General features: G+C 37.1%; 1 protein-coding gene and 3 pseudogenes across 3 annotated transcripts; 2 read left to right on the top strand and 2 right to left on the bottom strand.

Annotated features, from left to right (window-relative positions):
• The first annotated feature begins 1,348 nt into the window (after positions 1-1,348).
• On the top strand, positions 1,349-3,057 carry LOC120118440 (annotated as a pseudogene).
• LOC120118820 lies at positions 2,993-8,327 on the bottom strand (annotated as a pseudogene).
• LOC120118438 (probable transcriptional regulator SLK2) lies at positions 7,678-14,422 on the top strand. Of its 3 annotated transcripts, XM_039138468.1 has the most exons (11): positions 8,079-8,146; positions 8,218-9,158; positions 9,192-9,309; positions 9,595-9,726; positions 9,935-9,983; positions 10,987-11,201; positions 11,282-11,350; positions 12,312-12,412; positions 12,759-12,852; positions 12,940-13,009; positions 13,500-14,422. In XM_039138468.1, the coding sequence occupies exons 2-11, from the start codon at positions 8,395-8,397 to the stop codon at positions 14,402-14,404; spliced, it is 2,517 nt and encodes an 838-aa protein (XP_038994399.1). In that variant the 5' UTR covers positions 8,079-8,146; positions 8,218-8,394; the 3' UTR covers positions 14,405-14,422. The 3 variants fall into 3 exon arrangements, with proteins under 3 accessions (XP_038994398.1, XP_038994397.1, XP_038994399.1); XM_039138467.1 differs by lacking the exon at positions 8,079-8,146 and adding an exon at positions 7,678-7,737 and having other exon boundaries at positions 8,299-9,309; XM_039138466.1 differs by having other exon boundaries at positions 8,072-8,146; positions 8,218-9,309.
• Positions 14,423-19,214: 4,792 nt separating this feature from the next.
• LOC120118439 lies at positions 19,215-25,460 on the bottom strand (annotated as a pseudogene).
• Positions 25,461-25,780: the final 320 nt, after the last annotated feature.

The raw sequence follows: 25,780 nt of genomic DNA, 5'->3' as shown, positions 1-25,780 counted from the left end.
AATTGATAACTCTCAACATGACAGATGGTTTGTAATGTTAGTACAGTCAATGATAAAAAATATTAGTTAAAAATTAACATTAGATTTATTTTTTGAGTGAGAGGGAAGGACTATATTGAAGAAAAAGATACACAAGGGCTATATTGATTTTTATCAAAAAGTACAAAAGCTACTCATGTCTTTTTACCTATAATAAATATTTAATGTGAATTAAATGCCATTTCATTTTCATTTAATTATTGGGAATATGTGCCCAAAGGTTGCCTACCTGCCGAAGTATTGTCACCGCCCATGCCCATGGCCAACCAAGCAACTCTCTCTCTTAATTAATTTATTATTCATATTTACAAAATTTTAAATTTCAGCTTATTTAGGTAAAAAAATGAAAATAAGGATATATCAGAACTATTATTTGAAAAAAATTACTAAATTTTATTGTATTTGATAAAAACGTTTTGCATGAATATAATTTTTGTTGGAATTAAAAAAAATCTACAATATGTTGGTTCAAGTGGTAAGTAACTTGATATAGTTTAAGTAATGTCTTAAGTTCGAGTTTTTGTTTTTGTAAAAAATCTCAATTGAAAAACTAATCAATTATAGTAGGTGTGCGATCCGGGTCGATTTAGATTAATCAGAATTAAACCTTAAAACTGAATGGGAAAAAATTCTTTCATGAAAATCGTCTGATTTCAATATAAAGGACACATGTTAACGTTAATAAGGATCGAGAAATAACATGCGCAAGTCCTTAACTCTAATTATTAGTAAAAGTGAATTGAAAAGGTTATTTTTAAAAATGAGAATACACATTAGTTAAAGTTTTAAGTATTTAAATATAATTTCTTTTAACTTGTTCTTGTTGGATGATTAGAGTCTCAATCTATCAAATATACATTTTAGGACAATTTATTCTTTCAACTCTTACACTATAAATAAGCTATATGTTAATTTATATACTTGAACTTTTTTTTTAATCTTTTTGAGATAATTATAAGACAGTGTCAGTTCGTAAGACTCTTAACCATTTGATAATAAATGCTTAAACTCTCCTAATGATGATGTACTCGAACACGAGACTTCTAAGGATAACAACCATTGCCTTAACCCTTGAAATTGGTTGGTTCGTGCTTTAATTTTATTATTTGAATACTTATACTTTTAGTTTTTTTTAAATTTAATCCTAACCACAATCTTATTAGTTGTATTCGGAATAATGCGTGTATATACACGCACGTTATCCATGCACACTCATTATAAAAACGTACCCTTTTCACCTTTCGTCAAGTGGAGAATATTAATATTGATCAGTCCACCTTTATCCCTTTCCTTTTTCTCTCCTCAAAGACTCCAAATTATTTGATCTGCTAAAGAACCCTCTTTTGAACATGAAGGAAGTGGTACCCTTTCCTTTGATTTCTACCCTTCATTGACCTTCTCCTCCTCTACCTTCAGACCCTTCTTTGAGACGCAACAACCCTTGCTTTCGTTAATGATCTTGTTCAACTGCACGTGTGTTTTCTTTGTTATGGGGGCTGGTGTTTCTGGTCTTGCAGCTGCGCATTCTCAGTTCAAGACCGGTCTTGATGACGTGACCGAGAATTGCATATCGTCCATATACATGCACTTGAATCCGCCGGAGATTTGCAGGTTAGCGGCGCTTAACAGGGCTTTCCGTGGAGCTTCGTCGGTCGATTTCGTGTGGGAGAAGAAGCTGCCATCGAACTACAGGTACCTGGTGGAGAAAATTGTTGGTCAGGGTACTCCGGATACTTTGAGCAAGAAAGAGACTTTTGCTAGACTGTGTAGGCCTAATCGTCTTGATGGCGGCACCAAGTTAGTAGCTTTGATCGTTCTTCTTCGCTTTTTGATCGATCAAAACCTGTGAAGTAAAATGGATTTTGTTTGTTTTTATGTAGGAGGTGTGGTTGGATAAAAGGATCGGCGAGCTTTGCTTGTCGGTATCGGCCAAGGCACTGAAAATAACAGGTATTAATGATCGGAGATATCGGAATCACATTCCAACAGAAGACCCCAGGTAATACAACAGTGTTGGGGTAATGGAAGTTATGGATACATTTTATTAACCCCTAGTAGCTTGTATAGCTAACATTGTCTAGTCCTAAAAGTAAAATCTAATGACTTTTGTCACTCCACTCGTGATTTAATCGATAATTTAAACAAAAAATTAAATATTAATTAAATTTAATGTGTTTATAGATTTGGGACGGTTGCATATCTTCAACAAATTTGGTGGTTTGAGGTGGTCTAGTGTATTCTTTAGGCTGCACCTAGGCAAACCCTCGAGAAGATTCAGTCGACGGGTGTGCAACATCAATCAAGTTCATGGGTGGAACATGAAGCCTCTTCGGTTCCAACTCTCGACTTCGACGGGCCAACAAGCATCGTCAGATGGTTACCTGTATGAACCCGGTAAATGGTTCATTACCACGTGGGTGATTTTGTTGTCGTCGATGACTCAAATTCCTCAACGAAAATCAAGTTTTTGATGATGCAAATCGATTGTACGCATACAAAAGGAGGCCTTTGTGTAGATTCTGTATTGATTTACCACAGTGAGTTTAGGATGAGATTCAAGTAATTAAGGCAGATAATACTAGTCACTTCAAATGATACACCACTTCATTCTAGGGCAGCTGATGCAATGAATTATGGGCACTGAAACATATAAACATCATACTATAAGAAACAGAATCTGTTCCCAAAGTCTGTCCAATAGATTACACTTGCAAGAATTGAAAAGTGGAAATCTTTAAAAAGGAAAACAAAAAAGAGAAGGGGAAAGGAGATTGATAGTTAAATCCCAACTGAAAGCACAAAGCAAGTGTTGTCACAACAATGCCATATTGAAGTGGTTGCGAAAGATAAAACAATGGGAAGAAAGGGCATCTATGTCCGATGCTCTGTACAACAATTTGCGCCATTACTCGCCGAATGGGAGAGCCCTCTTAACTAGGCCACATAATGTTAGTCATGGCTTCCAGTCATAATCGTCGAGTTCACTGTTAAAAAACCCGCTATCCAAGAACTCTTGAGCTATATCCAAACTATATCATCCTGCAAATGGAGACTCTGAGGCAAATCAGGTGCTCTCTGCTTGAATCCAGCGTTGCCACCAGCTGCAGAGGAGTCGCTGTTTGAAGCACATTTAAAACTGTTGCTTCGGCTCGGGGCAGGCCCAGCTGCACCTCCTGATACAATAGAGGTGGCTGCAGCTGGTTGAGCAGTGGTGTTGTTACCAAAGCCCAATCCATTTCTTCCCGAACTGGCATTCCCATTCTGCCCACTCACGGACTGCTGTTGCTGTTGTTGAACTCCGGTATTCTTATTAGACATCTCATGGTACAGCTGTTGCATCATTTGTTGTCGTAAAACCGCTAACCGTAAGCTGCTACTGCTGAGTTTGTAAATGGGGACTCGATAAGCCACTAACAGGCAGGATCTGCATGGATCCTGATGACACGGTAGCAGGTCCTTGGAAAATTGAAGATGGACTCTGGTTAGGATTATTGAAGGAAGAAGAGGCTTCCTGATTGATTAAGGGTTTGAATTCATCGAATTCTTCTAGCTGAGCATATTCTGATAGTTAGAAAGTGCCATAGCAGCTTGTGCTGAACCGCTTAAAGGTCCTCGACCAACCATCTGCTGTTGGCTGCTACCCAGTGGGTTGCTTATTCCAGGATGAAGTGCCATTAACTTATTGAGGGTATTCCTGTCAGTTGGCAGACCCTGTGCATTCGCTAATGGAGCTTGGCTGCACTGGCATGTCGAGGATAGTTTTTCAAGCCATCTGCAAATATGGTTTTTAAGCAAACGGATGGTTAGGATCAAAGCTATAAAGTTTCTCCCATTTCATATAAAATAAACTGTTGTCCCTAACCAATAGGTGGATGATGCAGATGAATAATTTTGACCAACACCAATAGTAATTTTTAAAATAAATAAATAGTGGAATGATACGTGACATTCGCTCATGGAAAAGAAAGAATTTCACATTAGCTCCATTAACTCACATATTGCTCTTTGTTTGCAAGTCTTGCTGAGAAACCCCCTCAGATCCATCTTCAGATATTGTGCTCTGGCACACTTCTGTGCTATCTGAAGTAACTGGTTTACCTACATGATTTACAAAAGTCGGGTTATATCAGGTGTTGTTAAAGAACTTAAAACAAACAACATATGATCAAATATGTTACAACCAAATATGATTTATGAAGTTCATTTTCTTTATTTTTTTATGATAGAATAATTAAACCTCATAAACATGCCAAAGGAATGTAAACTTGATTAAAATGAAATGAAAGCAATGTCGACCAAGCCTGTGGTGCATTGGCAAGGGACATCGTTATATTCATTAGGTCTCAGATTCAATCTGCGGCAACCTCCCCTCCTCATTAAAAATAAATAAAATGAAAGCAGCAGAAACAATTTTTAATTTTCACCCTGCTCCTTAAGGAAAACACCAAGTGGATAACATAATTTTGGCCTTTCTTGTTAGGATCCCTAATACTATCAACGCATGAGCAAAATTTACATCTTGGGATGTAATGGGGATAAAATAGAGTAGAGCAGGAAGGAATAAAGGGATTAACCTACCTCGTTTGAATTCTATTATCCCTAACCTGCAATACATGGTCAAAATCCTCATTTTGGAAGTTACCTCAATTGAGAGGGTTTGTATTAGAGTACTGGGAATCATTTCCCAAAACTTATTTTAGTAATGGTTTACATGCAATGTAATAGCACATGAACTCTCAAGTTTTATCTACTTCACTCTTCAATTCTTTCACCTCATTTACTCCAATATCTTTTACCTTCAGATCCCAAACACATTGCAAGAAAACTTCATAAACTCTTCATTTTCCTTTTCACAGGAGTTAATTACAATTGAATCTTAAAGGCTAATTTCCCTAGGGCTTCCTCTCTCTCAATTGCCCTTTTTCATCCCTAAATGTTTGTCTATTCCATCTCATTCCCTGACCTGTTCTACTCAATTTGGTATCAGTGCTATGCAAATCTAAATAAAGAAAACAAGGTGGGAATAAAATAACGCCACTTGCGGATTACTTGAGTAAATATGTCAGCCATTGTAAGTGACTTTCAGCTGTCCTACTCGTACGATTTCTCATCTTTCATTAAAAACGTAATACAATTGTATGTGCTATCATATATGATACAACCACAATTAAAGAAATAATATTATATCTCTTACAAAATGCAAGGAATTAGCAAAGGAGTGACTGTATTTGCAGAGGAATCATCAACAGGAAGTTAGAGCTAATAAGGTGCAAAATTTAGTACCTGAGGTGCAACTAAACGGCGCAGAAAAAGTTCTTCATGTCTACGTGCACAAAGTTCCCAAGATAATATCTGCAAAAGAGAAGTGCCAATAGGTTATTCCCTAAATAGAAGAAATAAAAACTGCAAAATGTGAATAAGCTTTTGTTAACCTTTAAGTCCCGAGTGAATATGACACGAAGCTGCCCCTCACGAACAACACGAAGCTGCTAATACACTCTCCTGGACTGCTTTTCCATACTCCAACATCATTATTCCAGAAGGAAATCTAGACTCACGTGGCAAGTCCAAAAACAGAAGCTCATCAACCACTCCACTACCAAATTTGATTTCATTAAGTCTGGGGAGTACTTCAAACGTTGCTTCTGTAAACATGAGAGTATTTACATGGGTTAAAATCAAGTGGTCAGATGTCAAGTACCATTCAATATGTCAATATAAGGAGAGACAAGTATACTATACAATCACGGAAGTGTGACTGAGATAAAAATGAAAGTCAATGATGACCATTTTTTTCCATACTATACTTTAATATGTAATTCCTACCAAGATGAGTATTCTCTACAACAACGCAAAAGCTCTTAAATCTCTTACCAAACCCCCTTCCAGATTTAGACCCACAAATATCACAATGCCAGGCATCCTGAAACTTACACAAAGAAAATCAGAATTCTACTGATATATGACGAGCAAAAAATAAAGAACCCAACTGATGGATACTATTATTCATGCAGAAGTATGCATGCAGGATACCAAATCAGTGCAAACAATTCAACAAAAAGGCCCAAACTTCATGATATTAAGGTAATTTTCATATGTTACAAACTAGAGAAAAAAAGCATAGAGACTAACCATAGCAGCTTGAGGGAAAGCACCAAGTGCATGACTCCCAGCATTATCATACAGTGGCAAACACCATCTTTTCTTTGCACGAGGAGAATAATACTCCGCAACACATTTCCTCCAGCATGCAAAGGTATTATCCTACAAAATCAAGGAGGCATAACAGGATTCTCAGCAATAATCAAATTGAAAATGAGCTGAAGTCAAGTCTGTGACAAAGAAGATAGCTGAGCATTCATAGGAGTATATGGTAGATTTCTACACACAAAAGGGGGGATGATATCTTCATGACTGCAGCAAGTTAACTAAGCTTACATATTTCCACAAGAAATGCAATCTTCAACAGCAGCGAAACCGTTAACTGAAACAAATTCAAATTCGAGATACTTCGCCACAAGATGTAGAAAATAAAAATATATATACATAAACTCACAGGTGGCCTTTGCCGTTGATGGTATAGGTATTGCATTAGCCGGTGAGCACATACACCACCATCAAAAGAACACTTCATTCCAGCTACTTGCTGCATGCCCTGTTGTTGCAATTGCTGCCTGAATTGCATTTGCTGCTGTGTAATACCTAAACTAATCGTGGTAGATTACGATTGAATGTCGAATTTTATTTTTCGAGTCTGACTGACACCGTCAAAAATTAAATTTATCCCACCTCATTGTTATATGATCGACGTGATAATGTCATAATTACGTATGTCTCACCACATATGATGAATATGTTTTTTTTATCAAATCTTTCTTTATCATTGATAATATGTACATATCTTATAAATGTAACGGTTAGAATATGTGAACAAAAAAATTACACTCGACTAATGTCATTTCACATGTTTATTAACTTTAAATTTTAATAAAAATATGAGAAACATTTCTCCATAAATTGAAATTGAGATTAATTTCAATTTTAATAAAAAAAAAACAAAAACAAAAATTATTTAGCAGAAATACATCAAAGGTCTCAATATTTAAAAAAAAACTAATTTGGCATTCGTTACGGTATTGATGTGACACTTCATGGTATTGACGTGAAAGTCTAAGGTGACAGATTAACGTGATAGATGACATGATAAATTAACTAAATTAATAACTCAAACATGACAAATAGACTATCACATCAGCATCATGGACTGCTATATCAATACCGTGAACTAATAGACTATTACTTTAACGATTAATAACAAAAAACATTAATTAAAAGGTCACATTAAAAAGAATAATACGAGTGTCACTTTAATCAAAAGTATATGGATCTTTGAGGCGTTTTTGCCAAATAATTTTAAATCAAATGGTAGCGGACCATCTCTGAAAAATGACATTGTCGAGATCCCACACCGACTTCTTTGGGCTATCATATGGGGGACACGTGTCGTTGAACTCTAACAACAAAGGGTGAAGCTACCGGCGCTGCCGGTAATTCCGCTAGGTATAAAAAAACAGATCCCATGAAATCTATCTCTTTCTATATCTACCATTTTATAAATTAAGTGAAAAATTTTGAAAATAAAAGTAAAGTTTCGCTTTTTTATCTTCTTTGTTTGCCGATTGCAGCAATCGATTTCAGGTTAATAGCTTCCCTTCCTTTCTTTATCTAGTTCGATTCTGCTTTGATCGATCTTTAAATTACTCTGTTTTTCTTGTTCGTTTTATTTTGAAGTGATTACTGCTTGCTGTTTTTTGATCTTATTGTTTATCTTTTTATTAAGTCTTTAATTAAGTTCAATTTGTTGTTGCTCCTGTTTGGAGCCTCGTTTTTTTTTGTTTCTAATTCGAGTTTGATTACACTATGGGATATGTGTATGCGTGCGATCACTTTGGGGCAAACTTTGATTAGTATTTTTTTTTCTTTTTATTCTGCGGAGTGATTTGGTAGCTGATGCGTGCTCTGAAGGTGCAATGATTTTAAGTTTTGATTATTATATTTAAGTCATTATCGGTTTAGTGAGTTGGTTTCAAAATTAGGTTTTCTTTGGGTGTTGATTAATCTTTGAAATTTTGTTTCTAGTTTTGATTAACTTATCTGAGTGGAATAATGTTAGAAAAGGTTGTAATTTTGTTCTCTTGAAGCACATGCAATTCAAATTCTAATTTGTCATTTGGTCTTCCTATCAGATATTATTTTTAGATATCTACATCAAATTGTTGAGGGCGCATTTATTATTATAAAGGTCTGGCTCTGGATAGCTATTTAGACACCACCCAGCAGGGGGCAGTGCCTCCAATGGCACCTTCTCGGGCAGCTGGGGGTTTAACCCAATCTTCCTCGAGTTCTGGAATTTTCTTCCAAGGAGATGGGCAGTCCCAGGCTGTAGTTAACTCTCGCTTGAGCTCACCTTATGAGAACTTATCTAATTCAATTCCTGGAACTGGGCGTCCTAATCTGGGTCCGATTTTGGGTGATATGAACAGTGCACTGTTGAATGGTGTGGCAAACTCAGGACCTAGTGTTGGGGCAAGTTCTTTGGTCACAGATGCAAACTCAGCGTTGTCAGGAGGTCCCCACTTGCAGAGAAGTGCTAGTTTTAATACTGAGTCATATATGCGCTTACCGGCATCGCCCATGTCTTTTTCCTCCAACAATATAGGCATGTCAGGTTCGTCGGTAGTTGATGGGTCTTCTGTAGGCCAACTGGGATCTCATCAAGATCCAAGTGTACGGCAAATGCAGCAAGGGGCCTCCACTGCTACATCTTTACCTGCATTGCAAACTGAGCATGTTTCACTTCCCATGGGTCCACGAGTCCCAGGGTCCTTCATGCAAGATCCTAATAATCTATATCAGGTGCAGAAGAAACCTCGATTAGACATCAAGCAAGAAGACATTCTGGAGCAGCAAGTGTTGCAACAGTTGTTGCAAAGACAGGATTCCATGCAGTTGCAAGCTCGAAACCCCCAATTACAAGCTTTGTTCCAGCAGCAGAGACTTAGACAACAACAACAAATTTTGCAGTCAATGCCTCCATCGCAGAGAGCACAGTTGCAGCAGCAGCAACAACAACAACAGCAAATGCAGTTGAGGCAGCAAATGCAACAACAGGGCATGCAGCAAGTAGCTGGAATGAAGCGTCCCTTTGATGGCGGTGTATGTGCTCGCCGCCTAATGCAATACCTATATCACCAACGGCAAAGGCCATCTGTGAGTTTATGTTTTTTTTCTACATCTTGTGGCAAAATATCTTGAATTTTAAGTGGATTCAGTTAACGGTTTCACTGCTCTTGAAGATTGTCTTTTTTGTGGAAATATGTAAGCTTGGTTAACTTGCTGCAGTCACGAAGTTACCCCCCACCCCCTTTTTTGTGTGTAGAAATCTACCATATACTCCGCTGAATGCTCAATTTTCTTCTTGTTACAGACTTGACATCAACTCATTTTCAACTTGGTAAATGCTGAGAATCCTGTTATGTCTCCTTGATTTTGTAGGACAATACTTTTGCATACTGGAGGAAATTTGTTGCAGAGTATTATTCTCCTCGTGCAAAGAAAAGATGGTGTTTGTCAATGTATGAAAATGTTGGGAGTCATGCACTTGGTGTTTTCCCTCAAGCAGCTATGGTTAGTCTTTATACTTCTTTCCTCTAGTTTGTAACATAGGAAAATTATCTTTCTATCATGAAGTGTAGGATTTTTATTGAATTAGTTGCACTGATTTGGTATCTCGCATGCATTCTTATGCATGAATAATACTATCCATCACTCGGGTTCTTGATTTTTTGCTCGTCTTATATCAGTAGAATTCCAATTTTCTTTATTTAAATTTCAGGATGCCTGGCATTGTGATATTTGTGGGTCTAAATCTGGAAGGGGGTTTGGTAAGAGATTTCTGACCTTCTGCTTTGTTGTAGATAATTTTTTGTAGTTTATTTTGATAGGTATTACATTTTAGAAGCATGGTACAGGGGAAAAAAAGATGGTCCTGATTTAATGTTTGTTATAGGATGCTATCTGCATTGAATTCATTGTTTTCTTTTCATTGATTTTCATTTTTTATGTCATTCACACTTCCGTGATTATACAATATCATTTTTCTCTCTCCTTACACTGACATATTGGATGAAAGGGAAATGGAATTTCTTTAATTTTATTGTTATGGATTTCCTGATATTCTTTTACCAGCTTAAAACTTTACTCAAATAAGGTCTTATCATTTCTTATTCTCTCAATTAGACAATATATTATATTCGAATGGCTTGATTTTTTTTTATAAGAATGGGAGGCCTAGTTAAAAAACCCCCTTCTTAAGTGTCCGTTCCCCTAAAAGGAGAACGACAATCAGCGGAAGGATGAAAAGAGTGCCTCAATTTTTATTAAAATAAGGGTTTGAATACCCAACGTTACAACCAGAATAATGCACTAACCCCATTACCAAGACAAAACCCCCTCTCAACTATCCCTATCCTCACCTCACCCAATCCCTTTTTTAGCCAATTCATCAGCTTCCCAATTAGCACTTCATAAAATCAAGCGACATACAACATCTTTTGATACAACCAAGGAACTAATCTCCTTAACAATAAAATCATAACATGTAGGACAAGTTGAGGAGTTTTTAATCCATTCTAAAGCTACCGAGCAATCACTCTCCATAATAAGACGACCGAATTGAATTTAATATGTATCAACTCATAATATCTCTGGATTTATGGACTCCATTGTTTATTCTTGTTTTGTCTTACTAGTTAGAGAACATAGGCTCTATGCTTGCAGCTTGAATATAAATTTCGTACTTCAGAAGTCAAGTCACTTATAATCACTTTCGCTACTAGGCATCTGAGCATTTGATTTTAACTTAAGTAAATGGTCTCATATTTACAGAAGCAACTTTTGAAGTACTCCCCAGACTTAATGAAATCAAATTTGGTAGTGGAGTGGTTGATGAGCTTCTGTTTTTGGACTTGCCTCGTGAGTCTAGATTTCCTTCTGGAATAATGATGTTGGAGTATGGAAAAGCAGTCCAGGAGAGTGTATATGAGCAGCTTCGTGTTGTTCGTGAGGGGCAGCTTCGCATCATATTCACTCAGGACTTGAAGGTTAACAAAAGCTTATTCACATTTTGCATTTTTTATTTCTTCTCTTTAGGGAATAACCTGTTGTCAATTCCCTTTTGCAGATATTGTCTTGGGAATTTTGTGCACGTAGACATGAAGAACTTTTTCCACGCCGTTTAGTTGCACCTCAGGTACTAAAATTTGCACCTTATTAGTTCTAAGCTCCTGTCGGTGGTTCTTCTGCAAATGCACCATCACTCCTTTGATATTTCTCTTGCATTTTGTAAGAAATATGATGTTTTTCATTAATTATGGTTGTATCATGTATAATAGTACATAAAATTGTAGTTACGTTTTTAATGAAAGATGAGAAATCGTATGAGTAGGACAACTGAAAGTCACTTACAATGGCTGACATATTTACTCAAATAATCCGCTTGTGGTGTTATTTTATTCCTGCCTTGTTTTCTTTATTTAGATTTGGAGTGAATGAGGTGAGAGATGAGAAAAGTATAGTAGAGAAAACTTGAGAGTTTATGTGCTATTACAGTGCATATAAACCATTACTAAAATAAGTTTTGGGAAAGGATTACCCGTACTCTAATACAAACCTCTCAATTGAGGTAACATCCAAAATGAGGATTTTGACCATATATTGCAGGTTAGGAATAAAATTCAAACATGGTAGGTTAAACCCTTCACTCCTTTATGCGCTACTCTATTTTATCCCCTTTACATCCCAAGAAGCTGTAAATTTTGCTCTGAATGTGTTGATAGTATCAGGGATACAAAGAAGTCCAAAATAATGTTATCCAGATGACGATAACCCTAATGTCATCCAGAATTAAAAAGGTTTTTGCTGCTTTCATTTTCTTCTTTTTTTATATATGTAATGGGGAGGGGTTGCCGCAGATCAAACCCAATACCTAATGTCATTAAGGATTAAAACGATGTCCCTTACCAATACACTACAGGCTTGGTTGACACTGCTTTCCTTTTATTCTAATCTATAAGTTTGCATTCCTTTGGCATGTGTATGAGGTTTAATTATTCTATCTTAAAAAATGAACTTCCTAAATCATAAAAGGTCATATGCTGTTTGTTTTAAGTTCTTTGACGCCTGATATAACTTGACTTCTGTAAATCATGTAGGTAAACCAGTTACTTCAGGTAGCACATAAGTGCCAGAGCACAATTTCTGAAGGTGGGTCTGAGGGGGTTTCTCAGCAGGACTTGCAAACAAACGGCAATATGTGAGTTAATTGAACTAATGTCACGTATCAGATTCTTTTTCTTAGAGCCCTTAAGATTTCAAGAGATTACTTGCTTCAGAAAATATGGAAATATGTTTTTTTGATTGTTACCCTCCTTGAGTGCCATTAAGCCAGAAGCACCAGAAAAGTGATTTTGCAGGGTCTTGAAGTATTACTGTTTGTTTTAGTTGAGCTTTTGGTTGTAAGACCTTATACTTTTTATTTTTTAACCAAGGATTAAGTGAGTAGTTATTTACCAAAAAAAGTGAGTTGTTTAGCTATTACATGTTTATTACTAATTAGAACTTTGCTTATTCAACATGATTACATGGCTGCTTTCTCTTAGGGTCCTGACAGCTGGACGGCAACTTGTGAAGAGTTTGGAGTTACAGTCGCTGAATGACTTGGGTTTTTCAAAAAGATATGTCCGGTGTTTGCAGGTACAGTTTTAGCTTTTATCATTTAACTTGCAGTAAATAGATATTCAATTTTTAGTTCGCTTACAATTGTCTCATAATTTGTTATAGATTGCTGAGGTTGTAAATAGCATGAAAGATCTAATAGATTTTTGTCGAGAACACAAGGTTGGGCCAATTGGTAAGTTGTGCATTTGCCTTACTGACCTCTGACATTTTGATTGTTTTATTTTGTTCATCAAACCAAGTGGTCACAATCATGGAATTGTATTTAAGAGGCTTTTAATCCTAACTATAATGTGGCATGTTTTCATCTTTTATTTATGTCTAGAAAATAATAATTCCAAGCTTTTAATTCTAGCTCATGTAGCATGAGATGATCTTCAGCTGCCTCATGCTAGTGTTTCATTTTTGTTTTGGGTTATGAAAATTTGGCTCCTTAATTATACCAGTTTTATGGGTTGGTGTTGGTCAAAGTGATAACATGCAGCCAATGTACACGTATCATGTCACTATTTATTTATTTTAAAAATTACTATTGGTGTTGGTGAAAATGATTCATTTACATCATCTACCTATTGCTTAGGGACAACGGTTTATTTTATATGAAATGGGAGAAACTTTATAGCTTTGATCCTAACCATCTGTTTGCTTAAAAACCATATTTGCAGATGGCTTGAAAAACTATCCTCGACATGCCAGTGCAGCGAAGCTCCAAATGCAAAAGATGCAGTTAGCGAACACACAGGTTCTGCCAACCGACAGGAATACCCTCAATAAGCTAATGGCACTACATCCTGGAATAAGCTACCCAATGGGTAGCAGCCAGCAGCAGATGGTTGGTCGAGGACCTTTAAGCGGTTCAGCACAAGCTGCTATGGCACTTTCTAACTACCAGAATATGCTCAGTAGGCAGAACTCGTTGAATTCAAACCCTAACTCACTCAATCAGGAAGCCTCTTCTTCCTTCAATAATTCTAACCAGAGTCCATCTTCAAATTTCCAAGGACCTGCTACCGTGTTATCAGGATCCATGCCGATCCTACCTGTTAGTGGCTTATCGAGTCCCCATTTACAAACTCAACAGCAGCAGCAGCAGCAGCAGCAACTTGCAGTAAGCGGTAATAACATAATCCAAAAGGACCATTCGCAGCCCTCTCAGGGTAACCAGGTTTTACAACAACAAATGATGCAACAACTGTACCATGAGATGTCTAATAACAATGCCGGAGTTCAACAACAGCAGCAGCAGTCCCTGAGTGGGCAGAATGGGAATACCAGTTCGGGAAGAAACGTATTGGGCTTTGGTAGCAACACCACTGCTCAACCAACTGCAGGCACCTCTAATGTATCAGGAAGTGCAGCAGGGCCTGCCTCGAGTCGAAGCAACAGTTTTAAAGGCGCTTCAAACAGCGACTCCTCAGCAGCTGGTGGCAATGCTGGATTCATGCAGAGAGCACCCGATTTACCTCGGAGTCTCCATTTGCAGGATGATATAGTTTCGGATATTGCTCAAGAGTTCTTGGATAGCGGGTTTTTTAACAGTGAACTTGACTATTATGACTGGAAGGCATGACTAACATTATGTGGCCCGGTTAAGGCCTCTCCCATTCGGTGAGTAATGGAGCATATTGTTGTACAGAGCATTGGGCATAGCTGCTGCCCTTTCTTCCCATTGTTTTATCTTTCTCGACCACTTTAATATGGATTGTTGTGACAATACTTGCTTTGTGCTTTCAGCAGGGATTTAGGTATCAATTTCCTTTTCCCCTTCTATTTTTTGCTTTCTTTTTTAAGGACTTCCAGTTTCAAGTCTTGCAGATGTAATCTATTGAACAAACTTTGGGAACAGATTCTGTGTCTTATAATAGAATGCTTACATGTTTCACTGCCCGGAACTCATCGCGTCATCAGCATCAGCTGCCCTAGAATGAAACATAGAATGAGAAAACGGACAAAGGAATAAAATGAAAATGAAGAATGTCTTGTAAAAACCTTCTCTCTTACGCCAACAAAACAAAGATATCGTTTTGTAAAAAATTCCTCACTTTTAGAGCTCTTGAATTCATCTAGAAGCTCATGGAAAGAGGAAGAGAGGTCTTACCTTGATAGAAATGGAAGTCGCAATGATTTTCAGAATCCTTTGAAAAGGTTTTAAGCTGAAGGAAAATGAGGAAGAAGATGAAGGTAATAACGAAAAGGATATGAAGATGAAAAAGAGGGATAATGACGTGTTCAGTCGTCGTCCCAAATAACTCGAGTAAAAGACAAGTGGTTTAATAACATTATAGATCATTCTTCTTATCACCCTCATTCAAGAATCTCCCATTTACTCCACTTTTGGCCCAATACGTGGCCCCCAAATAAACTGACAATGAATATGGCATAGTTTTGTTGGATGATTGATTCATTTGATTGAAATCTACTATGTATGAAACACCAATCATTTGTATGTTTTATAATTCGGAGACAACCACCACAATTAAGTAGTTTAAACTTATGGCCTCTAAAAGTTTTCAAATAAATTAAGATTCAGTCACTACGTTCTAAATCATCAGTTCTTTACTTGAAGAAAGGCGATTAAAAAGAGGGTTTCAGAATTCTTAGTCCTAGCTTATCTTTGGATCTATGCCCTCTCTTCTCTCTCTCTCTCTCTCTCTCTCTCAGCAAACTATGCCCTCTTTTACTCTCTCTCTCTTCTGCAAACGGAAGGGTACCTTCCCCTTCTCCTTTCACTGAACACATTTACTGAACGTTCGATTTTTACACCATTACTGCATTACATCTTATATCTATAGTGTTTCCATGATTGCTTGCATTATAGTAAGCTTATGAATTATGGTTTCTTTCATTTTCTTTAACTACCCTGGAAGATAATTCTTGAAGGATGCTGTATTTCATCGATGTGTTGTTCTTATCTTCCTTACTGATTGATCTCAATGAATATTTGTAATTGTAAAACTATGGATTTGATGTTTTTGTCCTCATGCTTGAAAGTGTTTCCTAAGCTGTCTCTGTGTTTTTTTTCTGGGGTTTCTGATGTTATGCATTATTGGTGATGCTTACGAAGGATCCTAAATGGATGGTTGTGCTGATTTTATACAATTTCATGGACCTGATATTGTTCGTGTCGTTCTCACCATCGAGGCGAACGACTTGACATAGCCTGAGAACTTTAAAGAGCATGAGCACAGCGAGTTAGAATGCCATAGGAGGAATCATAGTCTATTCCTTTTAGTCTCGAGCGCTTAACCCTTCCATAAGAAAACATAGCACATTGGAGGCCATTGCTGCCTCCAGCACATACAATTAACCAAACTTGCTATGGTGAAACTCTTATGAATGATAGAATTATGTTAGCATATCAGCTTTTTCCGGTATGGCTTCTCAATATACTCGTTTTAAGGCTATCAGGTTTAAAATGGGCCATCTAAGGGTACCTGATGAGTTGCAGAGTGAAACAAGCTCATAAGGTATTTTCACCGGAATTTCCAATGGCTCGGATGAGCTTCATGTCAACTGGCCGCGTTAGGCTTTCATTCGATGTTCAGTCAGAGAAATGGAATTCAATAGGCTACATGGCACTGAAGGGCTTCCGTTGCTGAGAATTAGATTTCTAACTTGTGTTATCATCTGCTTCTTCATTTAACAGCTCGAATAACGTATTTTGTCGGGAAAACGGTCTTGCAAGTCGAGTTACTGGGTAGAGTTCAGCAACAAAAAATGGATAGATCAGAGATGCACGATTCCACAGGGAAGCGTGCTTGAACGGTGCATCTTCATCTCGTTTTCGTACTTACACTGCAGGATTAGTACAGAGAGGGACAAGTGGTTGGTAACAAATGATAATGGATGCACAACTTCATTCTAGGGCAGCTGATGCAATGAATTATGGGCAGTGAAACATGTAAACATCATATTATAAGAAACAGAATCTGTTCCCAAAGTCTGTTCAAAAGATTATGTAATAACCATTTTTTTTAGAAAAAAATTATTAATATATTTGAAAAATTGACGATTTTGAATTAATTTGAATGGGAGTCGCCATCGACCTTTGAGTTAGATAGGTTGAATACCTAAAAACGTCTTTTAAAACAATTTTAAGAAAAATCGGTATGCGTCATCAAAGATTCAATTTAATGGGTTCGGGAATCGATTACGAGTGGGGAATGATAAGTACCCCACAGCGCCCAAAAATCAGTACTTAATCGCTTACATACTATCGTAAATGGTGGAAATCATGAATCAAATATAAAGTTAAAATATGATTCATTTATTAAATTGCTTCGAATTATTTATATTATTAGGAAAAATTCTTTAACTTGAAAAGAAATCTCGAAATTAACAATCTTCCATTGGAAAAACTCTCTCGCCTATTTCTTATTTGTAAAAGAATATTCCCTACTCATTGATTTTTTTTTAAAAAAAGCGAATCGGATATAAATGGAAAATTGACATTTGAATAAAATAAATTACCACATAAAAACACATTGGATCATTTGAATAAAAAAGATTTAATTAGTAAAATAAAGTAAATTTATTTCAAGTTCTCATTTCGTTCGAATGTCGTAACAGATCGCATTATTTCGACCAAGCAGTGCTTTCCACGCTCATTCTACAAATACATGTTTTTGAAAATATTTGAATAAACCACTAAAAAATTAATATCAAATAAGACATATAATACTGACAAAAGAACATTTCATAGAACGAATTAAAACAAATATGATAAATATATAAAGGACTAGAGTACAACAAAAAAACCATTACATATCAAAATATAAATAATCGAATAAGCATATTTGACAATTTAAGGGATCAAAATGGTATTAACAGAAACTTAAAGGATCGAAATAAAATTACAAACAAACCAAAGTCACAATAGCACATATTAAACAAATAAGATACTGGAAATGAAAATAATCCATAAACAACATAAAGGACTAAAATAAATTAAACAAAAAACATGAAAGGGTAAACAATAATTATACCTAAATATATTCATATTAAATAGTGATCAAAGCAGAAAAAACATAAACCTTAGGGTCAAATTCAAAAATAAACAAATATAGCATAATATGTGAATGGGTTACTTAAATGTAAAAGCTAGAAAAATAGAGGCTCAAAACTAGAATACCACAAAGCTTCGTTAATAACTAAAACGATAAATTACAGATGAGCAAGGACTTAAATCGAAATTATACCCTTTCTCTAAAACACGCGACCCTCTGCTTGAAAACGAGGTCGTTTCGAGCTCCATATAAATGGCTAAAATCAATGCCATAACCCACCATTTTTCCCATCTACTCACTTCTTAAACAAAGGAGAGAGAGGGAGAGGAACACTCTCTCATACCCCTTCCCTCTTAACTTCTCCGCCGCAGGGAGAAACAAAAGAAAACCACGACCGCCGTAAGTCAACGACGATTGCGAGGGAAACTGAACCGCCAACGACACTTCTCGCTCCCCTCTCTCTTTCTTTCCTCGTTCTTGCAACACCCTAGACCCCTAAACCGACACAAAAACTACAACCCCTTCTTTCCTTCGATGAAGCTTTTTCTCCCTTCCAATAAGAACCACGAACACGACTGGCAAAGAAAGATAAGGTTTTCTCTCTACTTTCTTTTGTTGTTTTTTCGAATAGTTCCTCTTTGGTTTTCTCTCTCGGTTCCTTTTTTTTTGTTCGAAACTCTTTTTTTTTTCATTTTTTTGTTCGAATGCTCTTTTCTTCTCTCTTTTTATGGTTACATGCGTGATTTTTTTTCTCTGTTGCCTAGGAGATGGGATATTACTATCCTATTCTCCTTGATTGACAAGGTATGATCTGCCTTGGATTTGTTTTAATTTCTTATTGATTTGATGCAAAATCGGTCACTGCTTGATGGATGGCTGAAATGCCAGCTCGAGAAGTAATCGGTGGCGGCTCATGCAGTTGGGAAGGCGACCGTTGAGGTGCACACGTCGATTGGGAGCTGAGGAGTTTAGCGGCGGTGGCTGATGATATTTAGGGTTTAAAAACCCTACCCTTGGACGATATTAGATCGTTGGATCAAATCTGATCCAACGACTGGAATCTAGGGCGGCTGAGGCTTTAAGATAAAAACCCTAGCTGGTTTGGGTTGGATGTTAGGCCTGGACCGAGTCGAATCTTGAGCTTCGAATTTGGGCTCCAATTGGGTTAGCTTCTAGGTGAGCTTGTATCAGAGTTGGGTTAGCTTCCTGGGCTTCTGGTTGGCCTGGATGTTGAGCTTGAACTGGGTCACTTGTTGGGCCTACAAAATAATGTAATTGACATAAATAATAATAATAACAATAATATAAAACTCGAACAAAAACGAGTGTCTACATATTACATTTGCAAAACTTGAAAACTGAAAATCCCTACAAAAAAGAAAACAAAAAAGAGAAGGGGAAAAGGAAATTGATAGATAAACCCTACTGAAAGCACAAAGCAAGTGTTGTCACAACAATGCCATAACAAAATTGCACGGGAAGAGAGAACAATGGGAAGAAAGGGAAGCTATTTCAAATGCTCTGTACAACGATTTGCCCCGATACTCACCGAATGGAAGAGCCCTTAAATGGGCCACATAATGTTAGTCATGCCTTCCAGCCATAATCGTCAAGTTCACTGTTAAAAAACCCGCTATCCAAGAACTCTTGAACTATATCCGAAACTATATCATCCTGCAAATGGGAACTCTCAGGCAAATCAGGTGCTCTCTGGTTGAATCCAGAATTGCCACCAACTGCTGAGGAGTCGCTGTTTGAAGGACCTTTGAAACTGTTGCTTCGACTCGGGGCAGGCCCGGCTGCACTTACCAATGCATTAGGGGTGGCTGCAGCTGGTGGGGTAGTGGTGTACTATTGAAGTTTCTTTCCGAACTGTCATTCCCATTCTGCCCACTCAGAGACTGCTGCTGTTGTTGAACTCCGGTATTATTATTAGACATCCCATGGTACAGCTGTTGAATCATTTGTTGTTGTAAAACCTGGTTACCATGAGAGGGCTGCGGATGGTTCTTTTGGACTAAGTTATTACCGCTTACTGCAAGCTGCTGTTGAGTTCGCAAATGGGGCCTCGATAAGCCACTAACAGGCGGTATCTGCATGGATCCTGATAACACGGTAGCAGGTCCTTGGAAATTTGAAGATGGACTCTGGTTAGAATTATTGAAGGAAGAAGAGGCTTCCTGATTGAGCGAGTGAGGGTTTGAATTCTTCGAGTTCTGCCTACTGAGCATATTTTGGTAGTTAGAAAGTGCCATAGCAGCTTGTGCTGAACCGCTTAAAGGTCCTCGACCAACCATCTGCTGCTGGCTGCTAACCATTGGGTTGCTTATTCCAGGATAAAGTGCCATGAACTTATTGAGGGTATTTCTGTCAGTTGGCAGACCCTGCGCGTTCGCTAACTGCTCCATTTCCTGCATCTTCTGCATTTGGAGCTTGGCTGCACAGGCATGTCGAGGATAGTTTTTCAAGCCATCTGCAAATATGGTTTTTAAGAAAACAGAGAAGGCCATGATCAAATCATTATTATTATTTTTTTCAACAGGTAGCAGGCCATAAAACTCGTATAATTGAGTAGCCAAATTTGCATATTAACCCAAAACAAAAAATGAAACGCTAGCATGAGGCAGCTGAAGATCATCTCATGCTACATGACAAACAGCTAGAATAAAAATCATGAAATTACAATTCTCTATAACATTAATAAAAGAAGAAAGCATGCCGCATTATAGTTAGAATTAAAAGCAGTTGCATGCTAAATACAATTCCATGATTGTGACCACTTGATTTGACGAACAAAATAAAACTATCAAAACGTCAGAGGACAGTAAGGCAAATGCACAACTTACCAATTGGCCCAACCTTGTGTTCTCGACAAAAATCTATTAGACCTTTCATGCTATTTACGACCTCGGAAATCTATAACAAATAATGCAAAAATTGTAAGGAAACTCAAAATGAATAGATACGTACTTAGTTAAATGCAAAAACCTAAAACTGTACCTGCAAACACCGGACATATCTTTTCGAAAAACCCAAGTCATTCAACAACTGTAACTCCAAACTCTTTACAAGCTGCCGTCCAGCTGTCAGGACCCTAAGAGAAACCAGCCATGTTGAACCGGAATGAGAAATAACCAGGTAAGAGCTAAACTAATAACTTTTTTTGGTAAATAACTACTCACTTAATCCTTGGATAAAAAATAAATAAAGAGTAAGGTCGTACAACCAAAAGCTCAATTAAAACAAACACTAATATTTCAAGACCCTGCAAATTCATTTACACCGTTTGAAGCAAGTAATCTCTTAAATCTGCTAAGTCACATTAAGTCATGGCAAAGAAAGAATTTCACATTCGTTCAATTAACCCACATATTGCTGTTTGTTTGCAAGTCCTGCTGAGAAACCCTCTCAGATCCACCTTCAGAAATTGTACTCTGGCATTTCTGTGCTACCTGAAGTAACTGGTTTACCTGCATGATTTACAAAAGTTGAGTTATTTAGGTGTCTTTAAAGAAATTGAAACGAACAATATATGATCAAATATGTTAAAACCATATATGATGATTTAGGGAGTTCATTTTTTTAAGATAGAATAATTAAACCTCATACACATGCTAGAGGAATGCAAACTTAAAGATTAGAATAAAATGAAAGCAGTGTTGACCAAGCCTGCGGTATATTGGGGATAAAATAAAGTAGAGCAGAATGGAGTAGAGGGTTTAACCTACCTTGTTTGAATTATTTTATATCTAACCTGCAATATATGACCAAAATCCTCATTTTGGAAGTTACCTCAATTGAAAGGGTCTGTATTAGATTCCTGGTAATCCTTTCCCAACTAAAAAATTACTTTAGTAATGGTTTTCTCTACAGCACTCTTCTCAATTTTCACCTCATTTACTCCAAAAATTTTACCTTCAGATCCCAAACAGTTGCAATAGAACTTCAAAACTCCTCCTTTTCCATTTCATAGGATTTAATTACAATTGGAGCTTTCAGGTTTCACCCCGTAGGGCATCCTCTCTCAATTTTCTTTGTTCATCCCCCAATGTTTTGATCTACCTTTCTTTTCCTTACCTGGCCTACTCAATTTGGTATCAGTGGTATGCAAATTTAAATGAAGAAAACAAGGCAGTAATAAAATAATGCCACTAGAGGATTATATGAGAAATATGTTGGCCAATAACTTTCAGTTGTCCTACTCATACGATTTCTCATCCTCATCTCTCATTAAAAACATAACTACAATTGTACGTACTATATACATGATACAACCATAATTAAAGATACAAAATCAAGAGAAATAGTAAAGGAGTGACGTGTATTTGCAGAAGAATCATCAACAGGAATTTAGAGCTAATAAGGTGCAAATTTTAATACCTGAGGTGCAACTAAACGACGCGGGAAAAGTTCTTCATGTCTACGAGCACAAAATTCCCAAGATAATATCTGCAAAAGGGAAGTGCCAATAGGTTATTCCCTAAATAGCAGAAATAAAACTGCAAAATGTTAATAAGCTTTTGTTAACCTTTAAGTCCTGAGTGAATACGATGCGAAGCTGCCCCTCATGAACAACACGAAGCTGTTCATATACACTCTCCTGGACTGCTTTTCCATACTCCAGCCTCATTATTCCAGAAGGGAATCTACACTCACGAGGCAAGTCCAAAAACAGAAGCTCATCAACCACTCCACTACCAAATTTGATTTCATTAAGTCTGGGGAGTACTTCAAAAGTTGCTTCTGTAAACGTGAGAGCATTTACTTGGTTAAAATCAAGTGATCAGATGCCAAGAAGCAAAAGCGATTATGAAACTTATGAAGTGCATAAGTTAGATTGAAGCCACAAGCATGGTATATAATATCTTGTCTAATTGGCATATAATATATTGTCTAATTGAGAAAACAAGAAACGATAGACCTTATTTGAGGAAAGCTTTAAGCTGGCAAAATAATATTAGGAAATCCGTAACCCTAAAAATTCCAGAAATTTCATTTCACTCTACCATCCAATATGTCAATATAAGGAGTGAAAAAAGGATAAATGAAAATCAGTGAAAAGAAAGCAATGAATTTCCTACAGATAGCATCCTATACCGAACATAAAATAAGGACAATCTTTTTCTCTTATCGTTCTTCTAAATGCAATTCCTACCAAAATCAACTAAATAAATGTTCTCTACAACAAAGCAAAAGTTCAGAATCTCTTACCAAACCCACTTCCAGATTTAGACCCACAAATATCACAATGCCAAGCATCCTGTAATTTACATGAAGAAAATCAGAATTCTACTGATATATTACTGAGATAAAAATAAAGAACCAAAATGATGGATAGTATTCTTCGTGCAGAAGAATGCATGCAGGATACCAAACCAGTACAAACAATTTGATAAAAAGGCCTACACTTCATGATGAAAAGAAAATTTCTTATGTTACAAAGTAGAGGAAAGAAGCATAAAGACTAACCATAGCTGCTTGAGGGAAAACACCAACTGCATGACTCCCAACATTTTCATACAATGACAAACACCATCTTTTCTTTGCAAGAGGAGAATAATACTCTGCAACAAATTTCCTCCAGTATGCAAAAGTATTGTCCTACAAAATCAAGGAGACAACAGGGTTCTCAGCAAAATACCAAGTCGAAAATGAGTTGATGTCAATTCGGTAACAAGAAAAGAATTGAGCATTCATTGGAGTACATAGTAGATTTCTACACAAAAAAAGGGGGGAGGATAAGTTCATGATTGCAGCAAGTTAACTAAACATACATATTTCCACAAAAAATGCAATCTTCAAAAGAAAAACTGTTAAATGAAACCAATTGAAATTCCAGATACTTTACCACAAAATGTAGAGGAAAAAAAAACATAAACTCACAGGTGGCCTTTGCCGTTGGTGATATAGGTATTGCATTAGCTGGCGAGCACATACACCACCATCAAAGGGACGCTTCATTCCAGCTACTTGCTGAATGCCCTGTTGTTGCATTTGCTGCCTCAAGTGCATTTGCTGCTGCTGCAACTGAGCTCTCTGCAATGGCGACATTGACTGCAAAATTTTTTGCTGTTGCCTAAGCCTCTGCTGTTGGATAAAAGCTTGTAATTGGGGGTTTCGAGCTTGCAGCTGCATGGAATCCTGTCTTTGCAGCAACTGTTGCAACATCTGCTGCTGCAGAATATCTTCTTGCTTGATTTCTGGTCGAGGTTCTTCTGCACCTGATATAGATTATTAGGATCTTGCATGAAGGACCCTGGGACTCTTGGGTCCATGTGAAGTGAAGCTTGCCCGGTTTGTGACGCAGGCAATGATGTAGCAGTTGAGGCCCCATGCTGCAGCTGACTGTGCTTCATTTGTTGGACACTTGGGTCTTGATGAGATCCCTGCTGGCAAACAGAAGATCCATCAACTACCGATGAACCTGACATGCTTATATTGTTGGAAGAAAACGACATGGGTGATGCTGGTAAGCGCATATATGACTCGGTATTAAAGCTAGCACTTTTCTGCAAGTGAGGACCTCCTGACAATGCCGAATTTGCATCTGTGACCAAAGAACTTGCCCCAACACTATGTCCAGAGTTTGCCACACCGTTCAACAGTGCACTGTTCATATCGCCCGAAACCGGACCCAGATTAGAACGCCCAGTTCCAGGAACTGAGTTCGAAGAGTTCTCATAAGGTGAGCTCAAGCGAGAGTTAACTACAACCTGGGACTGCCCATCTCCTTGGAAGAAAATTCCAGAACTCGAGGAAGATTGGGTTAAACCCCCAGCCACCCCAGAAGGTGCCATTGGAGGCACTGCCCCTTGCTGGCTGGTTTCTAAATAGCTATCCAGAGCCAGACCTTATAATAATAAATACGCCCTCAACAATTTGATGCAGATATCAACAAGAAATACAAAATAGGGAAATCAGATGAAAACAATGAGGATTTGAACGTGCTTCAAGAGAACAAAGTTGCAATTTTTACCAGCAGTATTCCACTCGGATGAAGCAGACAATACTAAAAACACTGTGAAAACATGTCACAGATATTTCGAATATTAATCCCACAATTTTAAAGAAACTAAATTCTTTATTTGTTGGACAACCAATGGAAACACCACAGCCGCACAGCAAAAAAAAAAAACTAATTAAGAAAACAACTCACAAAAATCAAGAATGTCTAGCTAGAAAACTCAAATCCAAACATATTTACACTTCGAAATCATTCAAGCAATCATATCACCCAACTACATGAAATGAACCAGTAATCAAATTCTACTCAATTTGATCAAACTAAAATTAACCGAGAGTCAAAACAAAAGCAGCAGATTGACCTTAACTAAAGCCTTAATTAACAAGCAAGCCAAACAAAAAGATCAAGAAAAAAATCACTTCAAAATGAAACATAATTTGAGAGAGTAAGAAATATTAAATTTTCTTGGTTTCAGAGATCGATCAAAGCAGAATCAAGCTATGACAATTATGAAACTATTTCAATTAAATAAAAAAGGATTAAACAAAAAAATCAAGGAAGAAGAAGCTACTAACCTCAAATCGCGAGCTGGAACCGAACAAATATATATATATACAAAAGCGAAACTTTACTCTCTCTCTCTCTCTAAATTTTACACTTAAATTGAAAAACTAGGGGAAATTTCGGTAGAGAGAGATTTCGAGGAAATCAGTTTATATAGCAAGCGGGAATGGCCGCAAAGCTCGGATTTCACCGTGGATATTAACAATTAATTAATTTATTAATACTTATACGGTTAAGGATAGGGATGGATCCTGATACCGCCACGTGTAACAGAAGGTTCACAAATAAAATAAAAAAACCTGTGGGCTTTTTGATTTTCGTTGGAGATGATAAGGGTCGGATTAGATTAGGTTTTAGTCTATTTAAACTCGATTTCAATATAATATATTTGGATAAATCATGGGTTTAGAAT

Source organism: Hibiscus syriacus, unplaced genomic scaffold, assembly GCF_006381635.1.
Source record: "Hibiscus syriacus cultivar Baekdansim isolate YM2019G1 unplaced genomic scaffold, ASM638163v2 tig00110328_pilon, whole genome shotgun sequence".
Lineage (NCBI taxonomy): Eukaryota > Viridiplantae > Streptophyta > Magnoliopsida > Malvales > Malvaceae > Hibiscus > Hibiscus syriacus.
This window is presented reverse-complemented; position numbering and strand designations above follow the sequence as displayed.